The 17,756-nt window shown below is 35.2% G+C and overlaps 2 protein-coding genes across 2 annotated transcripts; one reads left to right on the top strand and one right to left on the bottom strand.

Annotated features, from left to right (window-relative positions):
• Positions 1-3,266: 3,266 nt before the first annotated feature.
• Positions 3,267-5,656, top strand: LOC142633567 (17.4 kDa class III heat shock protein). Its single transcript, XM_075807812.1, has 3 exons — positions 3,267-3,468; positions 4,238-4,475; positions 5,159-5,656. The coding sequence occupies exons 2-3, from the start codon at positions 4,272-4,274 to the stop codon at positions 5,414-5,416; spliced, it is 462 nt and encodes a 153-aa protein (XP_075663927.1). The 5' UTR covers positions 3,267-3,468; positions 4,238-4,271; the 3' UTR covers positions 5,417-5,656.
• Positions 5,657-7,484: 1,828 nt separating this feature from the next.
• On the bottom strand, positions 7,485-17,465 carry LOC142636352 (protein SLOW WALKER 2). The gene is made up of 16 exons (XM_075810543.1): positions 16,567-17,465; positions 15,465-15,540; positions 14,916-15,035; positions 14,772-14,847; positions 14,306-14,374; positions 14,105-14,185; positions 13,356-13,427; positions 12,430-12,522; positions 12,073-12,228; positions 11,849-11,932; positions 11,565-11,708; positions 10,291-10,380; positions 9,853-9,935; positions 9,400-9,759; positions 8,668-8,890; positions 7,485-8,503 (listed from the first exon to the last, which is right to left on the bottom strand). The coding sequence occupies exons 1-16, from the start codon at positions 17,348-17,350 to the stop codon at positions 7,823-7,825; spliced, it is 3,192 nt and encodes a 1,063-aa protein (XP_075666658.1). The 5' UTR covers positions 17,351-17,465; the 3' UTR covers positions 7,485-7,822.
• Positions 17,466-17,756: the final 291 nt, after the last annotated feature.

Genomic DNA, 17,756 nt, shown 5'->3' with positions numbered 1-17,756 from the left:
TTTTATGGACTTGAAAGAAAAGTTAAAAATAATAAATTTGTAGGACCCATAGAAATCATTTTTCACATTTATTCTCTTCTAACCAAACAAAGGACAATGAGTTATTTCTCTTCCCTTCTCTCCCTTTCCATCAAACCAAACATAGCCTAACTACAACTCTGAAGTTAATTGCTCCTCTTTATTATACACACACAAAAAGGGACTATTTTTTTAAATCTTTTTTTTTTTTTTTTTTGAGAAAAAAGAAATAGGTGACCTTGATAGTAGAATAAGTAACCGAATTCTTAAGTCTAGACTAGTTGGATCATGAACAACTCAAAATATGCAATTTTTTTTACAAGCAGTGTAAACTGTAAAGTGTAAAATCTCCTAGGATTTGAAATTTCATTTAAATAAAATTAAACATTGAATGAAACAATTAACAACAAATTTCTTTTATTTCAAAAAGACATATACTAAGTTCATATTAATAATGTAAGCAACTATGGCCACATTCTATCTTTATGATTAGGTTTGAAATAACGCGTGGCCTTTGATATGCTCCAAATAGAATTAGTTCTTGGGCCAATGTTAACCCCATTAGCAAGGTCAAAAGCATAACCAGATTATATGGTAGGTTCTAAAAATATTTAATTTGATATCACATTCACAACGTTACGTATCAAAAAATATCAGATTCATAAGTTAGTCAATAAACTCTAGCTCGATTAGCATCTCTATCCAATACAAGTGCTAAGTAAGGGGGTGAGGTCGTGGAATAAATTGCTAAGTGCTAAGTGCTAAGTGCCAACCGAGCCAGATGTGTATCTTACATAAGCTAGAATAAAATATTGTAAATATGCTTAATCCTATTTTGAAAAAAAACTAGTATGCAGAATTTTTTATATAAATTTTTTTTGCTAATATTTTCAATAGGAAAGAAAATAAATTTTTTTTTTGGTTTGTATTACTTAAAAAAAAAACAGTTAAAATTGTTAAAACCAAAATTTGCTAGAAGATGGAATATTTACATGAATAAAAAAAATTTATCCTAAGGCTAGGGAGGAGATGTTAAGAAGATTTCGAGAAAGAAGAAAAATGCATAACCTATCTAAAAAATCATAATGCTTGTTGGATACTCGACTTCATAAAAGTCTTCATGTAGCTAGTTTTTAGATTAATGCTAGCAACCACTACCAACATGGTATTGTCAAGGAAAAGCATAAACTTACTGTCTCAGATATATTGGGTGATTGGTAGTGCACCAAATCATGACATTGTGTAAAAAGGTCGAGGGAGATTTTGGACTAAATTCTTTGATATGTAATCGTAATCAAATGCTCCTTGGTAAGACTTTTAACTTTGACGTATTTAAATTAGTTCGACTTTAATTCATTATAATATTTAGCTGTGAAATTTAAACTTATAATCAAAATTTGTATATAGATTAATGGTGGTCTTGATGTGGAAGCAGTGCACCAAATCTCCAAATATAAGCTATTCCTGTGTTGGGTCGTTGTAGTTCGAGTGTATTTGAACACTTGTACTCCAAGAAAAGAAATAGATTGGATTACAAAAAGGCTTAATGATCTTGTGTATGTTCATTACATTTCAAGGTTGCAATAAAGGTATGATAATTTCACTTCTCATGAACTTATTATTTATTGCTTAAAATTTTTTTAAGATAAATGTAAATTGTATTTTTCTTATAGGAATTATTGGATGGGTCGAAATTATGATCCTATTGATTTTGAAGATTTCAGCTTCAATGTTGCATGGATGTTAAGAGGAGGAATCTCCATTTTTAACCATTGATGAGGTTGAACAGTTGAAGCATTTCTACAAGAACTAATAGCTTGTACTATTGAAGATTACCAAAAGCATTCCGATCCTTCTGTTGTTTTATATTTATGTTACTAATTTAAAAATAAAGGTAGCGTAACTTATAAATTTATAATCTTATGCGTAAATATAATATCTTGTAGTTGTACATGTGGATTTAGAAAACTTGGACTGGAAGGATGATGGTGTTGCGGCTAATGAAGATGAAGCAAGACTAGGACCTGAGGAGGCTAATTGGGATGGGGCATTTGAACAAGACATTATTGCAAGTTTAGTTACACCAGATGACATAGAAATTGATAGAGATTGGTAAACATGGATTAGAGCTTGCCCCTATAAAATTGATTGAGCCAGACATTGATGAATCTTTAAGACTTTGTTAAGTATACTGCTATAATTTGATTTTCTTACTTTTGTTATGGATATAAGTTCATTGAAGGCTTCGAGCAATAAATAAAAATTGTGTGCCAAGGATAACACAGTGGTGCTAAGGGTGATGTTACTGAGACGACACTTTTCACAACAAAATCTAAGTAGCAAGTTGTTAGTAGTATCCATTACCTACATAATTTTTTGACCTATTATTAACAACTTGTTTATTCTTGTTGGTACTTGAGTAGTTGATAAGTTTATTGTTTTCAAATAAGATAGTTAAGGTGTGGGTTTCAGTTAGCTCAACTGGTAAAATGTCTAAAAGTTGTATAAGAGATCTAGGGTTCAATCCCTGCCTACACCAAAAACTGATTGGTGTCTTAGTCTGATAATAAAAAGCTATTATCAGGAGCGGACGCCATAAGTTGAAACTCTCTCAAAAAAAAAAATAGTTAAGCTTAAATTCATACTTACATCAAAAATTGATTGATATCTTAATCTAATAATTTTAAAAACTAATTAATATTTTAGTTTGATAATAAAGAAATTACGGATAGAACGCATTTGAAATACTAGGGAAAAAGGGCATTTACCCACAATTTACAAATTGTGCAGCAAAATGCCTCTCTTTGAAACTATTTTGCAAAAATGCCCCTCTTTTTTAAACTTGATTTTAACATAATCAAGTTACAAGTGGACCTCAACATTAGCAATATCGAGTTCTATACATACTGGTAGAACTCAATATTGATAATATTTAGTTCTATACATATTTTACCACTTAATTTTTTTTTTGAAAATTTATGTGGAACTCGACATTGCTAATGTCAAATTTCCTTAAAAATATACAAAAAACTCAATTTTGATAGTATTAAGTTTTAAACAAAACTTGATTTTGTTAAAATCAAATCTAAAAAACAGAGACATTTTAATGCATACTTTAAAATTAGGAACAAATGCATATTTTTCCTTGAAATACTATCTATTCTTTAAATAATAATAATAATAATTATAATAATTTGATAAGTCACATCAACAAATAATAAAACGATAAGACCATCTTAGAGGCTTACAAGTGTAAGCATCAGGCTTCTCCAAGGGCCAAGATTTTTCCAGACAATTCGGTCGTCCCTCTCGAACTTTCCTCTGCTTTTGTCTCTGTGTTTTCTATATAAACATTTCCCACATTTTCTCAGCAAACAATCAGTGAGAGTCCCAGCTTTATCAGTGTGTTTTCCCGCGCAAATCCGAAAGACCCATTTGGCCTTTTATCAGGTAAAGCATCCGGTTTTCATTTTCTCTTCTTTTCCTTTCTTCTAGGTGGGTCAGTTCATTTTATTTGTGAACAGTTTTTTCTTCACTTTCTTTTACTGTTTTCTCGAGAAACAAACAGAGTACTACCTTCTTGATCTTGAACGCTTTAAATGCTTAATCAATCACTAATCTTTTGTTGGTCATCATAAATGAAACGAAATGAAATGCTAACACCCTTTACTAGTTAGCATTTTGCTACACACACTCTCTTTCTGCATTTTTTTTCTCGAGAAACAAGCAGAGCATCAGCTTGTAAATCTTAGAAAAATTTATACTTTCTTTACTGGGTTAGTGGGATTTTTACTAGGCCATTGCTCTTTTTCGAAGTTTTGCGCAAATGAGTTAGTTGTAGTTTCTGGGTTAAAGCTATTGATTAATGTTTTTAGTTGCTATTATATTTACTTGTAACCATTTTCCTTCACTTTACTTTGCCAATTTCTCGTGAAACAAACAGAGTTCTTAATCCGGAAGACGTACTGTTTATGCTATCCCTAAGCTTGTTTGATTTATGCACGAATGAAATGAAACACTTCAATATTGTGTAGTTGATGGATAATGCAAAGCTATGTCAATTTTACTATAAATAGTTTCCAAATTAATGTGCAAATGAATGTAATGAGTGTCACATCAACAATAATTTGACACATCAATTTATGTAGTAAAGTTTGTAGTATAGCTCTTGTCACAGTTAGTTGCTAATGCTTGTTGCTGTGTTTGTTGAAATTCACAGAGCATTCGTTTGTGTTGCTAAGAATTGGAAAAAAATGAGCCGTGTTGGGATCAGTGGGGACTTGGTGAACCACCTGTTCAATTTCCCGGAGAGCTTTGAGAAATTGATGTTTCCTTCGCAGGAACACGAGTCTAATGAGAACAAGGGTGTGTTGAGCATTCCAGTTGACATTTTGGACACTCCCAAGGAGTACATTTTCTACATGGACGTGCCTGGTCTGTCCAAGTCTGATATTCAGGTGTGTCTATCTTTCCCACCTTCTTACATTGTAAATGTTTTATTTTACAATATTGTGTGCTTGAATGGTATGGTTGGATTTAGAAGCTTGTGGAATTCGATGAAGAGGAGGTACAAGGTTGAGAGAGCTCGCGGTGATAGTTGCACATCCATTTTGATATGATGTGATTTTTTCATGAATCTGTAGGTGTACTTAATTTTATGTGATTGAAAATCTCATTCTGCGCAATAAGGAATGCTCTCTGATTTTCGATAACTTAGGATCATGTATATCTTTATATTCATAAAAAGCTAAATCTTTGATGTAAAATGGCGCTTTTCTCTTTCAAAAATTTGAGGGAGAGGATCCCTAGTACTATCCTTTATGATACAAGAGAACTTCATATGTATATTGAGCAAGGCTGTAGGTCATGAAACTTGTCTAGGAATTTTATGTTTGATGGATTTAATGAATTTTTGGTATTTGTAAATGATTAAGATTTAGCTAGAAATGACACATATTTTGGAAATGGCTATGGGAGACTTAATATCTATCATTTCTCTCCCAAGCCTTTTGGTCTTTATGAAGCCTGAATACGTATGTCATACTGAAGACTTTAGTAGCAAACTAAACTGTCTAAATGTTGTGCAAATGATATATATTTGGGAAGCTCTGCCTAAAGTCTTCTTTCTACTTTGTTGCAGGTGATGGTTGAAGATGAGAACACTCTCGTGATCAGGAGCAGTGGAAAGCGAAAACGTGAAGATGGAGAAGAAGAAGGTTGCAAGTACCTCAGGCTTGAGAGAAGGGCACCAAAAAAGCTCCTGAGAAAGTTCAGATTGCCTGAAAATGCTAATGTGTCAGCCATTACAGCCAAATGCGAAAATGGGGTTTTGACTGTGGTTGTTGAGAAGCTTCCTCCACCACCCAAGTCCAAAACTGTTGAAGTTACCATTTCCTAAAATAGATTTGGGGAGGATGGGAAAGACAAAGTGGGAGTGATAAGTTTCTATGCTTCTAATTGTGTCACCACCATGTTGTAGATAGGTTTTAGTTTAGGCGTCAAGCTGGTTGCCATTTGAATGGTTTGAGGAAGCAATGTAGCATGTCAAAAAATTCCTGTGTATCTTCCAAGTACTTTCTGTAGTAAATGGTGTATTGTTTTGATTCATGTAATGTTATTTTTATGTCTTTTATGATCACTGTTTGAGACCACCTTGGATATGATAAATTGAAGTTAATACTAGGGACAAACAATGTCTGTAAGGCACGGAGGATGTAGAAATTATTTAGAAGCCTCTGTTGGAGTTCAGTATGACTTGTAATTACTTGCTGACCAAAACAAAGGAGTTTGACATAATCTAATCAAAGAGTATCTCATCCATTTTGAAAAAGTGGATCCTTCTCAGAGTGTACACATTGTGAGAGGGTGTGGTTGTGTATGAGATAATGAGAGGATGATATGATACATGAATAATTATCTAGCTAACCAAACCAAAAGAGCTTATATAGCGACAAATCAACTAATCTCTTAGATTTGATATATTGATTCTTCCCTTCATATTCTTCTCACAAGGTATGGACGCATCATGAGAGGATGTATTGTAGAGCAAATATACGAGGTAATCTGATACATGATTAATAATTGCAAATCAAAATCTATAATACAATGCAATCAGCACAAAGGTATTAATAAGTACCATTCAATGCAATCCACACAGACACATGGCAAAACGGGTCAGAATTTTCTAACCTGATCTGATTTTTTTTTTATGGGTCAACTTGACTAGACCTAGATAACCCATGATCCGACTTGGATAACCCGTGACCCGACCCGTTTAAAAAAATTCACTAAAAAATAATGAGACTACATCCTGATACTAGGTGCATAAAGCACAAAGCACCAGAATCAATAGTCAATAAATTATAGATATATACAATAGACAAGACAATAGCTTCACATTCAATTTGATTATTTGAGTTTCACAACCAATAAAGTTTCACAGACATGAGAGAATGAGATAAGACAACACAAGACAACCATTAAAAAAAAAAAAAAATCCCATTCAATAATTGACTAGCTATAATCCAAAGTCAAAGGCACAAATGTGAAATGTAACAAACCACAAAGATCAAAGCTTGCTCAGTTCCTCTACTCTTGCGCCTCTGCCCTTCTTTTCACACTTTCACACATTTCGCACTTTTTCAATTTCACACAAAGCTTGCGCCTCTACCTTTACCCTTTCAGCTTTTCTCCGCCTCTGCCCTTTACTCTTTTCTCTCTATGTGACTGTGCCTCTACTCTTTTTTGCTAGCTTACTTGTTTTGTTTATTTTAAGATCTCTCTTTTTGAAATTGTAAACTTGTAATTATATGCATTTTGACAATGAACTATTAACATTAGAGACTTTTTTTCATCATAAATTTATGACTATAAATAATTTGTCATGCCCAAAACTGTTATAATTAAAAGAATATTAACAAGTGACATTGAGTGCAATTCATTTCTTTAATTGATTTTATTCATTCTCTCTAAACAGGTTATTATTGATTTGTTTTTTTATAATTGAAAAAAAAAAAGTTTGTTTGAAAATACATATCAACAACCCGATTGACCCTACCCAAACCAGACCTGCCCCTTTTGCCACGTCCACACAAAGGCATAGCATGAAGTTTTATCGAGTTTACACTAGTACACTGCTGATCTTTATGGTTAAATTACGCATAGCCTTTTGGCTTTTTCCTCAACTTGATGTTTGTTCTCTTTTATTCACTTTTCATCAAAAGAGCAAGACCCTGTCCTTTTTGCCCTGGTAAGCTCCCTGGTCAGTCCTTTTTGCCCTGGTAAACTACATGTCGTTTTCCTTTTCATCCAAACTATACTTGATTTTTTGTTCCATGCATACGGAATACTGTACTTTACATCATAAGAAAAGTATGGCTTGAGTTGATAAACTGGAATATAGAGAAGATGAACCAGAGGTCATGGTCTCCCATTTCATGCAAGTGCAATGAATTGAATCTCATGACTATGATGTTGGGACTTTGCAATCCAATCTCATTCAAAGAAGGTGACAAATATCCAATACAAAGAAAAACCTATGAGCAAAGGGGATCTCGGAAGGGATTATATGAGGTGTAGCAAAGCCCAAAAAGCAAGTTTGCTGCACTTGAGCCTTGAGTTCTGTTTCTAGATTAATCAAAGCATATTTCCTCTTTAACAAAAAATGCTACGGAATAGTTGGGGTGCCATTTGTACCAGTAATTGATGCACTAGGCTGAATAATCTCTTTCCAGCTACTGCAAGATGTGAATAAATTGAGTATTACATTGTGTTTCCTAGATCAGATGGTATAGTGAATGAGTTGTCAAGATTCATTTTTGGTGACTCTTCTTTTCTTTCGTGACTTGAGCTTCTTTTTCGTAGAACCCTCTTTAGCAGGACTATCCCCATTCAACAAATGCTCATAATCTTCAAGACTTGCAAATGGGGACGCTGCAGCCTTGCCACCAGCCTTTTGTTTTCTTTTTCTTTGGTCAAATATCTCATCCTCATCCCCATCCTCATTATCAACATCATCATCTGCATCCCCTATATCAACATCATCGCCCTCGTCACTGTGATCATCACCTGCAATGGCATCAAAATCTTCTCCCTCAGCAATATCTGAGGGGACATCTGTTTCTGCATCGCTGACATTACCAACCAAGTCTTCATCATCTTCATTAGCAACTTGGTCCAAATCATCATAATCGTAGTCACCATCTGCTTCCATGGAAACATTAGCCGAATCCAACATATTTTCAATTTCTTCGTTATCACTCTCATCACCGCCATCCACTTCACCTTCATCCACTTCACCACCATCCGCTTCAAACAAATCTTCAGCAGCCTCTTCCTCTGCTCCTTTCTTCTTTTTCTTTTTTGGTTTCTTGGAGGAAGTCATTTTATTCACATAAAACTTGTGAAAGACAAGATCCTCTGGGGGTACATCAACTTCAGCCAAAGAGAGAATCTCTGGCCCAATTAAATTATTGTTCATGTCAAGCTGGAGACAAAAATCAAGTCAGCAACACAATAAAAGTTCCATGATTTCATCACTCAAGAACACTAGACAAGAATTTCACATTAGGATTTTTTTTTTGGGGGGGGGGGGGGGGTTACTTAAGGAAAAATATTTACAGGTCTAGAAAGTTCAGTATAGAAACTGACCTTCCTAGAAGGTTCGATCTGGGAACCACCATGCCATGTGCTTGGCTTTGGTTTCTTCTCCATGAATTTGTCTAGAAAAGCAGTCAGTGATAGGTCATGCAGTGGGTTTCCATTGTACACAATATTGGCCCCCGAAAGAAGGGTCTTAGCCATGGTAGCAACTGAAGGGTGAGAATGAGAAGCAAGTACCACCAGCTCCCACCAGCTTACATGATTCGCATTGCTGAAAGTGCATTAGAAAATTAGAACGAGAGAAAAGAATGAACACGCTATTAGATAAAGAGAAAGGCAATGTGTTAGAAAATTTGCAACATAACCCAAAAGAAAAACCCTGCACTAGGTTGTTCCTACAGCAAAGATGTTCAATGTTGCTTAACTATTACACAATGACTAGATTAAATATTTATAATTTGGATGATTTTGTGGTTTTCTGTCCAAAGTGTTTTTTTGGATGTAGGAGAACTTCACTTAGATTAGTTGTACGTCGCAGAGCATACTGTACAATAATCCTTACTATTAATCAAATGCCTATGGGCAACTGGACCCCACCCGCTAGAACTAGTTACCAAGTAATCCAAGGGCTTTTCACCCCTGACGAGCTAAACAGTTTATCCTCATGCCCAGAAGGCTTCTATCCAAAGTATTGTATTATAGTCTTTATTGCCAATGTATATATGTTGCACGCTGTGGAAGTTGGAACTAGTTAAAATAAGCTTAGGATAGACAACTGACCAGTAAGAGGGTTCTCTATGCCGCAGATTGTACCCTCCAGGCAACAAAGATGACTTAGAGGATACTTGACGTTGCTGCCCATTATGTTCAGATAAGGTTTTGGATTCCTCAAGATCTTTTGAGTCATTTCTCACAAGCAATTCCTCTCCATCCGAAACATCTTCAGAATCAGAAGCAGGAGTGTCATCATCATCTTCTGAAGATGCACTGTCAGACTTAGCAGCATCACTACCATGAACAAGCCCAACAACATGTTCTTCTTTCTTTGATGTAGTGTTTGGTTCATCATCAGTTTCTTCAACAACATCCTCAAAATGTTCAAGCTCTTCATCAATTGACTCATTCTGAAGCACCATGTTCCTGTATGGTGATAGAATTCTTATTTCAAATGTATAAACATTTACAATGGGGCACAATGAAGCTCAGAGAATCCTAAAATTAAACCCATCTTACCACAAGGGTGGCCTAGCTTTAAGAACTTCAGAGAGGAGAAAAATGCATCCACAGGCAAATTGAGGAGGCTGCTGAAGCGCAACCTGTAGGTGTGTTTGCATATGTAATTTTTGTCAAAGTACAGGACAAGAAAAGCCATAAATCCTTAATTGACAGACCCAACTCTGACTACCCTATGGATCTTCACTTCATAAATCATGAGTTACAAAATGCTCAAACATATGTACAAACAAAGACCAGGGCCCTCATTTGTGACCAAAAAAATGTCTTGCTCTTTCTTCATGGCATCAAAAGAGCATAAATGAATGCAATACAGAAGGTAAATTCTGGGTTTATATTGATAAGGTACTTTACAATAGGAAGTACATGTAGAACTATCCAAGTGGATTGCTTTTGTTCAACATCTGCTTAAAAGAGGACCAAGCTGAGAATACTAACCTGCAAAACACGCTTTGCAAAAGCTGCAACACGCTTTAAATTCACATCACTTTTCATTGCTCTAAGAAGAAGTCCAATAAACATTTCAGCCTGAAAGACAAGCCATGTAAAGATCAATCACAAAATGAAAACAAGAGAATGCAAAAAAAAAAAAAAAAAAAAAAAAAAAAAAAAAAAAGCTGCATGGGAAAAGGTCTGCCCCTTCACTGGAAGAAAGTTAATGATCATGTAGGGTGAATGAATCAAAGAAATGCCACTCTGCTCTGGCTAAACCCAATTCTATGGTACAAGTCAATTGGGGAAGAATGATAATGAAAATTGAAGAACAAGCTAGTAATGTTAACACTATCATCAAATCACATATGAAAAATTTGTCATCTAACTAAATAAGAGATTGCCACATTCTCAAAGGATAACTTATGTCCTGCAAACCACCTTGAAATTCATATTTTTAGAATGGATATTATTATTATTATTATTATTATTATTATTATTATTATTTTGGGAAACAATTCCTTAGAGAGATCTTAAGTTTGTTACATACTATCTCAATAACTGAAGAAACAATTGTCACAGCAAGCCCACGCGGGTCAGGAAGATAGTCTTCACTTTTAGGGCTGTATATGACAGAGGAGAACCTATAATATCAATAAGGTCATACTTAGTCTCCATTTGTTTTGATGAAAAACCTTTATGTGAAGATAGTTTTTTGCGTTTTCCTGTGTTTGGTAGTATCAGGAAAAAAAAAAAAAAAAATCAAAGGAAAACTATCTCATGACTTCCCTTATTTAGCTTAGCATGAGATAGGGTTGTTTTCCAAAAAAAAAAAAAAATGCATTTTCATGCATTTGGTAGTATCAGAAAAACAGGGCATTAGGTAGAACTATTAATTTGGGGGTTCTCTCTCTCTAACGCCCCCTCTGGCCCTCCCACCCCTGGGGCAGGGGGCGCGCCTCTATTTTTCTAATCACCTCTATTGTAGAAAAAAAGAGAGGATTGCGGGCAATCTGTACTCAGCATAAACTTCAAAACTACCTTACCAGAAACATAGATGTCAAAGAGGATCAAAGTAGGTACAATAGAACAAAAATATCTAAATCCATGTAGAGATGAACTTGAATTAAAACACCCTCACCCTACTTCCATACCATAAGCTAGTTTAAATATTCAAATGCCATCATATGACAATGGAATGCCAAAAATTGTGATAACAAAACCCCAAAAAAGTTGAAAGATAAAGGAAGCACACATTAAATAAGCCCAAATTTACTTACCTTTGAAGAATTCAGGACAGCTGGAAGTAGGAGTTTTGCATACAAGGCACGGTAAAACCGGTCACTAACAATTTGATTCTTAGATGAGATCTTATCAAGAAGCATTAATGCTTGAACTCCTACATTGAAATTCTTTGAATGAACCTGAAGGTAAAACGTTTATATTAACATCTAGCATATTACAAAGGCAATCATGAGATATGAACATTCATATGACAATACAAAAACAAAGTTTTCTTCTCACCCAGTTCTCACTATTAATTGACATCAACCATTACACTTACCAATTTAAAAAGCGTTGGTGTTTGGACCTCAATAATGTCATCAGCCTCATTGCTTGAGACAAACGGAAATGCTCTATTAACTCCCTATGAGGATGAAAGTGAGAGCACAAGTAAGTAAAAAAATTCAGAAAAAAAGCCTTTCAGAAAGCCTGGCTATCTCAATTGGGACAAAAAATCCAATCAGAGTAACTCTCGACTTAGATATAATGAACTTTGGTACTGACCGTTAGAAGAGCAGATAAAAGCCGTGAATCCAATTCAACGTGAGCTTCTGATGAACTTTTCACTTCGCTATCCTTCTTAGAACCATGAGCTTTTCTATCCATTGCTTTGCCACTTCCATCTATCTTTTTATCAGCTTCAGCCTCGGTAATCAGAACCTGAAATGGTGAATTATAATCAATGGACTTTCTAACGTTCTTAGTAATTCAAAAGGACTACTCAATATTGTAGTAATTGAACTACACATCTGACAAAAGAACCTGAGTTGGTAAGGTAGAGGATTTGTAAAATTAATTTAAATGTGAAAGAAAAAATATCATTAGAAATAATAAAAAGTAAAAACATAAGTGTACTCATACCTTGAAAAGTGCAAAATATACATCTATTAAACGTTTTGCCACCTTTGGTCCATCTCCCCTATGATTGAGACGAATTTGGCTCAAAAAGTTAACCTGCAAATGTACACAACAGATTTAAAATGTTTGCAGGTTAAACAAATGAAAATGAATTGGCTTGTGTGTGTGTGTAAAGAATTGGAGTAATTTATGGAAGTTGAAGTACATAGTTTAATGGAATATTTAAAATCTAGGTGATCAGAATCAGTTCACTATATGTACCAATGCAGTTTCAGTACATTAAAACAAGTGGCACAAAACAAGAAATAACATGCCGTCTGCTCATATGATTTCAAATACAAAATAGAGTCATAATATATGAATTTCCTCAGGAATAAATAATTCAGAAAGAATTGGGATAATACATTGAATCAAGCTCAAAACTATCAAAGTGACTGGAATCAGTTGAACAAATGTACAGAGGGAATTTATTTACAGCAAGACAAATGGCATTAGGGTAGAGAGGTAGAAATATCCTAAGTAGGATAAGATTCCAGATTATACATACATTCTTATTTCATATGATCCTCGGGAACCTATGAATGCCTACACAAGAATAGAAAAATGCACCAGACTTATGATCTAATGAGTTTTATCAGTTAAATGTTAATCCTAGTAAACATGATTATGGTGCAACAAAATGCTAAACACTCCTCCAAATATCTCACCACTGTGCTAGGAAAGTGGTGGCCATTAGATTGTCAAGTTTAAAAACTCCATCATAAGATGTTATACATAAGACTGCAGCCATTCTTTTTCCAAGTACAAGATTGAAATAAATATGGAGAGTAGTAGAAAAACATATGGGAGAATTCATTTTCTAAATGCAGTTTCCTCCTAATTACATGGCAGTGATTAAATTAATCAGCAGTTTATATAAAGGGACTTACAGAATGGTACTTTGCTCGAAATCCTAGATGCGGCCGAAAAAGTAAAGAATCCACCTCGTCAATCACCACAGCCTGTAAACAGGACCTCACAAATTAGATAACATCAGCATCCAGAATAGCTCCTCTGAATGTTACTATGTTCACCCAAAAAACCAGAAAACAGCAGTTTTCTATTCCTTTTTTTGTTTTGTTTTGTTATGTGTGTGTGTGTGGGGGGGGGGGGGGGGGGGGGAAGGGGTTGTTAATTCTGCTTGTGTTTGTGCTTAGTGTCATATGTTTAGTTCACAGCTGGTCCCAAGCCTGGGTAAATGAGGATGGTTGCAGTAGGTTGACGGCCAGCATATAATTTAGTCACTATTATGAATGGATCCAATACAAATACTCATTGGAGCGTCCCCAACTAATGACACGCTGCATCAGACCTCAAATGCAATGAAAAGTGGGTAAGCCAACCCTAATTAATGCAGTGAGGATTCATAGCCGCTCTTTTTTTTTTGGGGGGGGGGGGGGGAACACGGGGGTCCTAATTAAAAACTGTCCATCTATAAAATGGCATATCTAGCTAGATTTGACTTATAACCTAGGTACAGCCTTTCCCTACAGAATAGAATGCAATGTCCTATACTCTAACCCTTGAAGTTTCAGTTTGTATGGGTCATTGGTTAAAACAAGCCAGTGTAACAAGCACATAAGCTCCCATGTCATATATAAGGCAAAGAATTAGAAGCAACAACACAAGACTGTCTTACCTTCATATTTGGATGGTCAGACAGAAGGTTTGCTAAGTGATAGTCAGCATTGGATGCGGCCTTGTTTTCAGGATCTCCCAGCTGTACGTAACCAAAAATTTGAAGCAGACAAGAAACCAGGTTCAAAAGTGGGAGTAACTTCAACTAGACAAAATAATTCAATAAGATGAGCCCAAAATTCAATGTGAACAGTGAACTTACTTTGTTAACTAACGCAGAGAGCAACCTCCGTTCTTGTTCTGATTTACTCTTCAGCAGCACATAAATTGTCTGCAAAATATGAAATTGATATCACAAAAAACTTTGGCCAGCATCAAATTTATATTATTTATGTTCTAATCCACTATATATATTTGATTTTATCATTCACATTTATATGCAACATCTGATTTAGAGCTAAACCTCACTGCAACATACAGTGTATAAAAATAAAAAATAAAAGCTTATTCAAGAACTTTAATAGTTGCAAGATACTTAGATCATACTTCCAAGTTACAAATAACTATTACAAGTGCTCTAAAGAGGAATCAAGGTCTATAATTAGGAAAACATTTCAGAAAGTGATCTATAAAAGTGAATTATAAATTTTCATGAGTAAGCTTAAAGGATAGTGAGAGAGAGAGAGAGAGAGAGAGAGAGAGAGAGAGAACATAAAGAATCAACTAACCTTCAAAGCCTTATTTTTTAGTGCAGGTAACAGATCTCTTGATGCTTCCTCAAGTCCAACAACAAAGCGTTCATACCTGAAAAAGAAATGTTTATAATTGTAGAACCAGCAGTGTTCATTTAATGATACAGATATAACACATACCTCTGCTTTAAGCAGTCCTCCCAATACCAGAAAAGTAGAAGGGAATAACCATCCTTTGTCTCAGGAAGAGTATCTACCGGTCTCTGCAAGAGGCTCTTCAGCTTACGATCAGGTAGTAAACTGATAAAAGGAAAATATGGGGCAGTCAGTGCAGCAATTAAGCATGTAATCTACATAAATGCAAAGTAGAGAATTGTTGGATAAGAGTCATGATACAAACAGAAATGTTGAAGCCAATGAAATTCTATACTAACAGTGGAACTGCTTCTAATTTCCTGACTCATGTACAATAACACATGACAAACTAGGAACCAGAAGGTTCTCATACATTAATTGAAAATTAAAAAAAAGAAACTCTAAAGTAATAGAATACAACCAGAAACTATAAAAACAGTGATTTAAGTGGCTATGACAGGCAGAGGCCACATACCTAGGGCACACCTCAACCAAGTACTCATGCTCTGAGAGGGCATTAAGCAACTAACAGAGATTAGTCATTTCCTAGGTTATAAGATTTCATGAAATTAGAGAGAGAGCAAGAGAGAGAACCTTGAAATAAACAGTTCTTTCAGAGTATCAAAACCAGTAAGTGCATGACGCTTCCCAACTTTTGATGTTACCATTCCTGCAACAAATGATCCATCCATTAAAAGCAACTCAATCGCCCAATAGATTACTCATCAAACCCCCTTGAGCAAAAAGAAGCACTCAAGTGCATAGAATTTGACACAAATAACTTTCATTTCTAGAATGATCATCAGTTTTACACCACATTGAAATGCAATACATACAACACCAGAAAAGTGTGGTTCTTATTGTAGTATCCCTTTAGCACATAATAGTAAACAAGCCAAGAATCAGTATTGAAGCAGCATCTAGAGCAAAGCCATACAAAAACAGAGACCTAGCATTCATAAACAACACTTTCTCTTATCAAAGAATTCATGGAACAAAGGACACATGCTTTTCAAGTAATGTTCTAGATGAAAGCTAATTATAATGGAAAACAATCCAAGAACAACATTCCTGTACAAATACTGCTTGAACCAGTATTCACTATTGTGTATACAATCCCCAATACCAATATATCTAAAAGAGCATACAACATGCAGAAATTGCTCTCTTGACTTTCCCTAGTCCCATAAATATCAATAGAAGCATGATTAGAGTTCTACAAGGAGGAGCACGTACATTTCATAAGCCATAACTTTATCATGGATTCATCAATAACTAGACAAAGTCATGTTCCAACTTCCACCCCCACGTCTATCTCATTCACACATTCCTTACAGCTACACAATATTACTAAGTCACATAACTTTTACAAGCCTAGAAATCCTCTCAACAATATTGTTTTTCAAAAGCTTAACCAACCTTCTTTAACCATGACCATAAACTTTGTATTCTCTATTTTCAGAAAATAAAAAATATATTTACCAAGAAACAAAAATTAACTTTTATAGAATAACCAAACTAGACATCAAAGCACCCTTTGGCTTCAACTTCTATAAAATCGCCACATTTCAGCATCAGAAGTAAAGTTACTAACAAATCAATATCAACCTAAACTCTGCAAACTACAAATTCATAATTCAAATGTAGAAACTATTAATTCAAAATAGTCAAACCTTCAATTCCAAAGCAACCTTACCTAAAAGCGCATCGAGTGACCGCAAATTGGCAATTGGATTATCTCCCACCATAACTGCAAAGGCCGAGACCTTATCAGCTGCAGTACCCGACCTCTGGGTGGCCGCCAACATCTTAATATCCCCACTCTGCCCTCTTGAGGCCTCATAATCCTTTGCATACTGTGCCATCAACCGCTCCCCAAGCTCCCTCTTCTTCTCCACCACACTCTTCCATTGCAGCACATTCCTTGCCTCCACTCTCTTCCCCTCTCCAACAACTCTTGCTTCCAATTCAGCAGCATCCACATACCACACTCCCAACCCACTAGCTTTCATCAATGGCAGCTTTGGTAAATTCTTGAACTTATCAAAACCCCTTTGCTTATCACTGTCATCAACTGCCAGTACAGGTGGTTTAGGCTTGAATTTCTCATTTGTGTTCAAAGCTTGGTCTTTTGGATTCTGGGTATTCTTGTTTCTCTCATTTGGATTGAAATTCTGAAACTTTGGCTTCTGGGTGTACTTAGGATTTGGTTTTGGCTTATCAAACCCCTTACTAGGCTTGAATTTCTCATTGTTTTCATTGGTATTGTTGGTCTTCTGGTTGTTTTGCTTGTGGGGTTTGTTGGGTTTTGGTTTGAGAGGACCAGTTTTGAGAAAATCAGAATCGTTGAAGCCAGAAGAGGAGGATGGGAGAGAGGAAGAGAGGCCAAGAGAAGAAGCAAAAGAGGCCACGTCGGATCTGATAGCGTCTATGTCTTCTGGGATTTTTGAAGGTTTTTTGGACTTTGATGAACCAGCCATTACTGCATATGTGAAAGCTACTGAGAGAGAGAGGGAAGGGAGACAGGGTTTAAGGTTTGTAACTTTGTAGTTCAGTGAGGGTTTTCAAACGGAATGGTGTGAGAAAGTTGGAAGTTTTTGTGAACGATGCAAAGTAGTGTTTTTGGACTGTTGGCCCTATTGGGTATTGGCCAACACACGTTTGTTATGGGCTCGGGTCTAAGGGTTTAGGGTTGGACTTTGGAGCTCAACGAATCATTTAGATAAAAAATGAAAAATAGAAAAATGTATTAAATTTTACATATATAAGCCTCAATATTAAAGTTGTTATACTAGATACTATTCACTTTATATTTATTTTTTATTAGTTATTTATTTAATAATAAAAATAAATAATTAATAATTATTGTATAGGAAGAAAAAAAAA

This window comes from Castanea sativa, chromosome 5 (assembly GCF_040712315.1).
Source record: "Castanea sativa cultivar Marrone di Chiusa Pesio chromosome 5, ASM4071231v1".
Taxonomy (NCBI): domain Eukaryota; kingdom Viridiplantae; phylum Streptophyta; class Magnoliopsida; order Fagales; family Fagaceae; genus Castanea; species Castanea sativa.
This window is presented reverse-complemented; position numbering and strand designations above follow the sequence as displayed.

Bases quoted from the DNA above. Each gene is read 5' to 3' on its own strand.
- LOC142633567 (XM_075807812.1), top strand. From the start codon at position 4,272: ATGAGCCGTGTTGGGATCAGTGGGGACTTGGTGAACCACCTGTTCAAT. The intron at 4,476-5,158 runs GTGTGTCTATCT...ACTTTGTTGCAG, and splicing joins TGTCCAAGTCTGATATTCAG to GTGATGGTTGAAGATGAGAA.
- LOC142636352 (XM_075810543.1), bottom strand. From the start codon at position 17,350: ATGGCTGGTTCATCAAAGTCCAAAAAACCTTCAAAAATCCCAGAAGAC. The intron at 14,186-14,305 runs GTAAGTTCACTG...GGTTACGTACAG, and splicing joins TCTCTGCGTTAGTTAACAAA to CTGGGAGATCCTGAAAACAA. The intron at 9,936-10,290 runs GTTAGTATTCTC...ACACACCTACAG, and splicing joins TTGCAAAGCGTGTTTTGCAG to GTTGCGCTTCAGCAGCCTCC.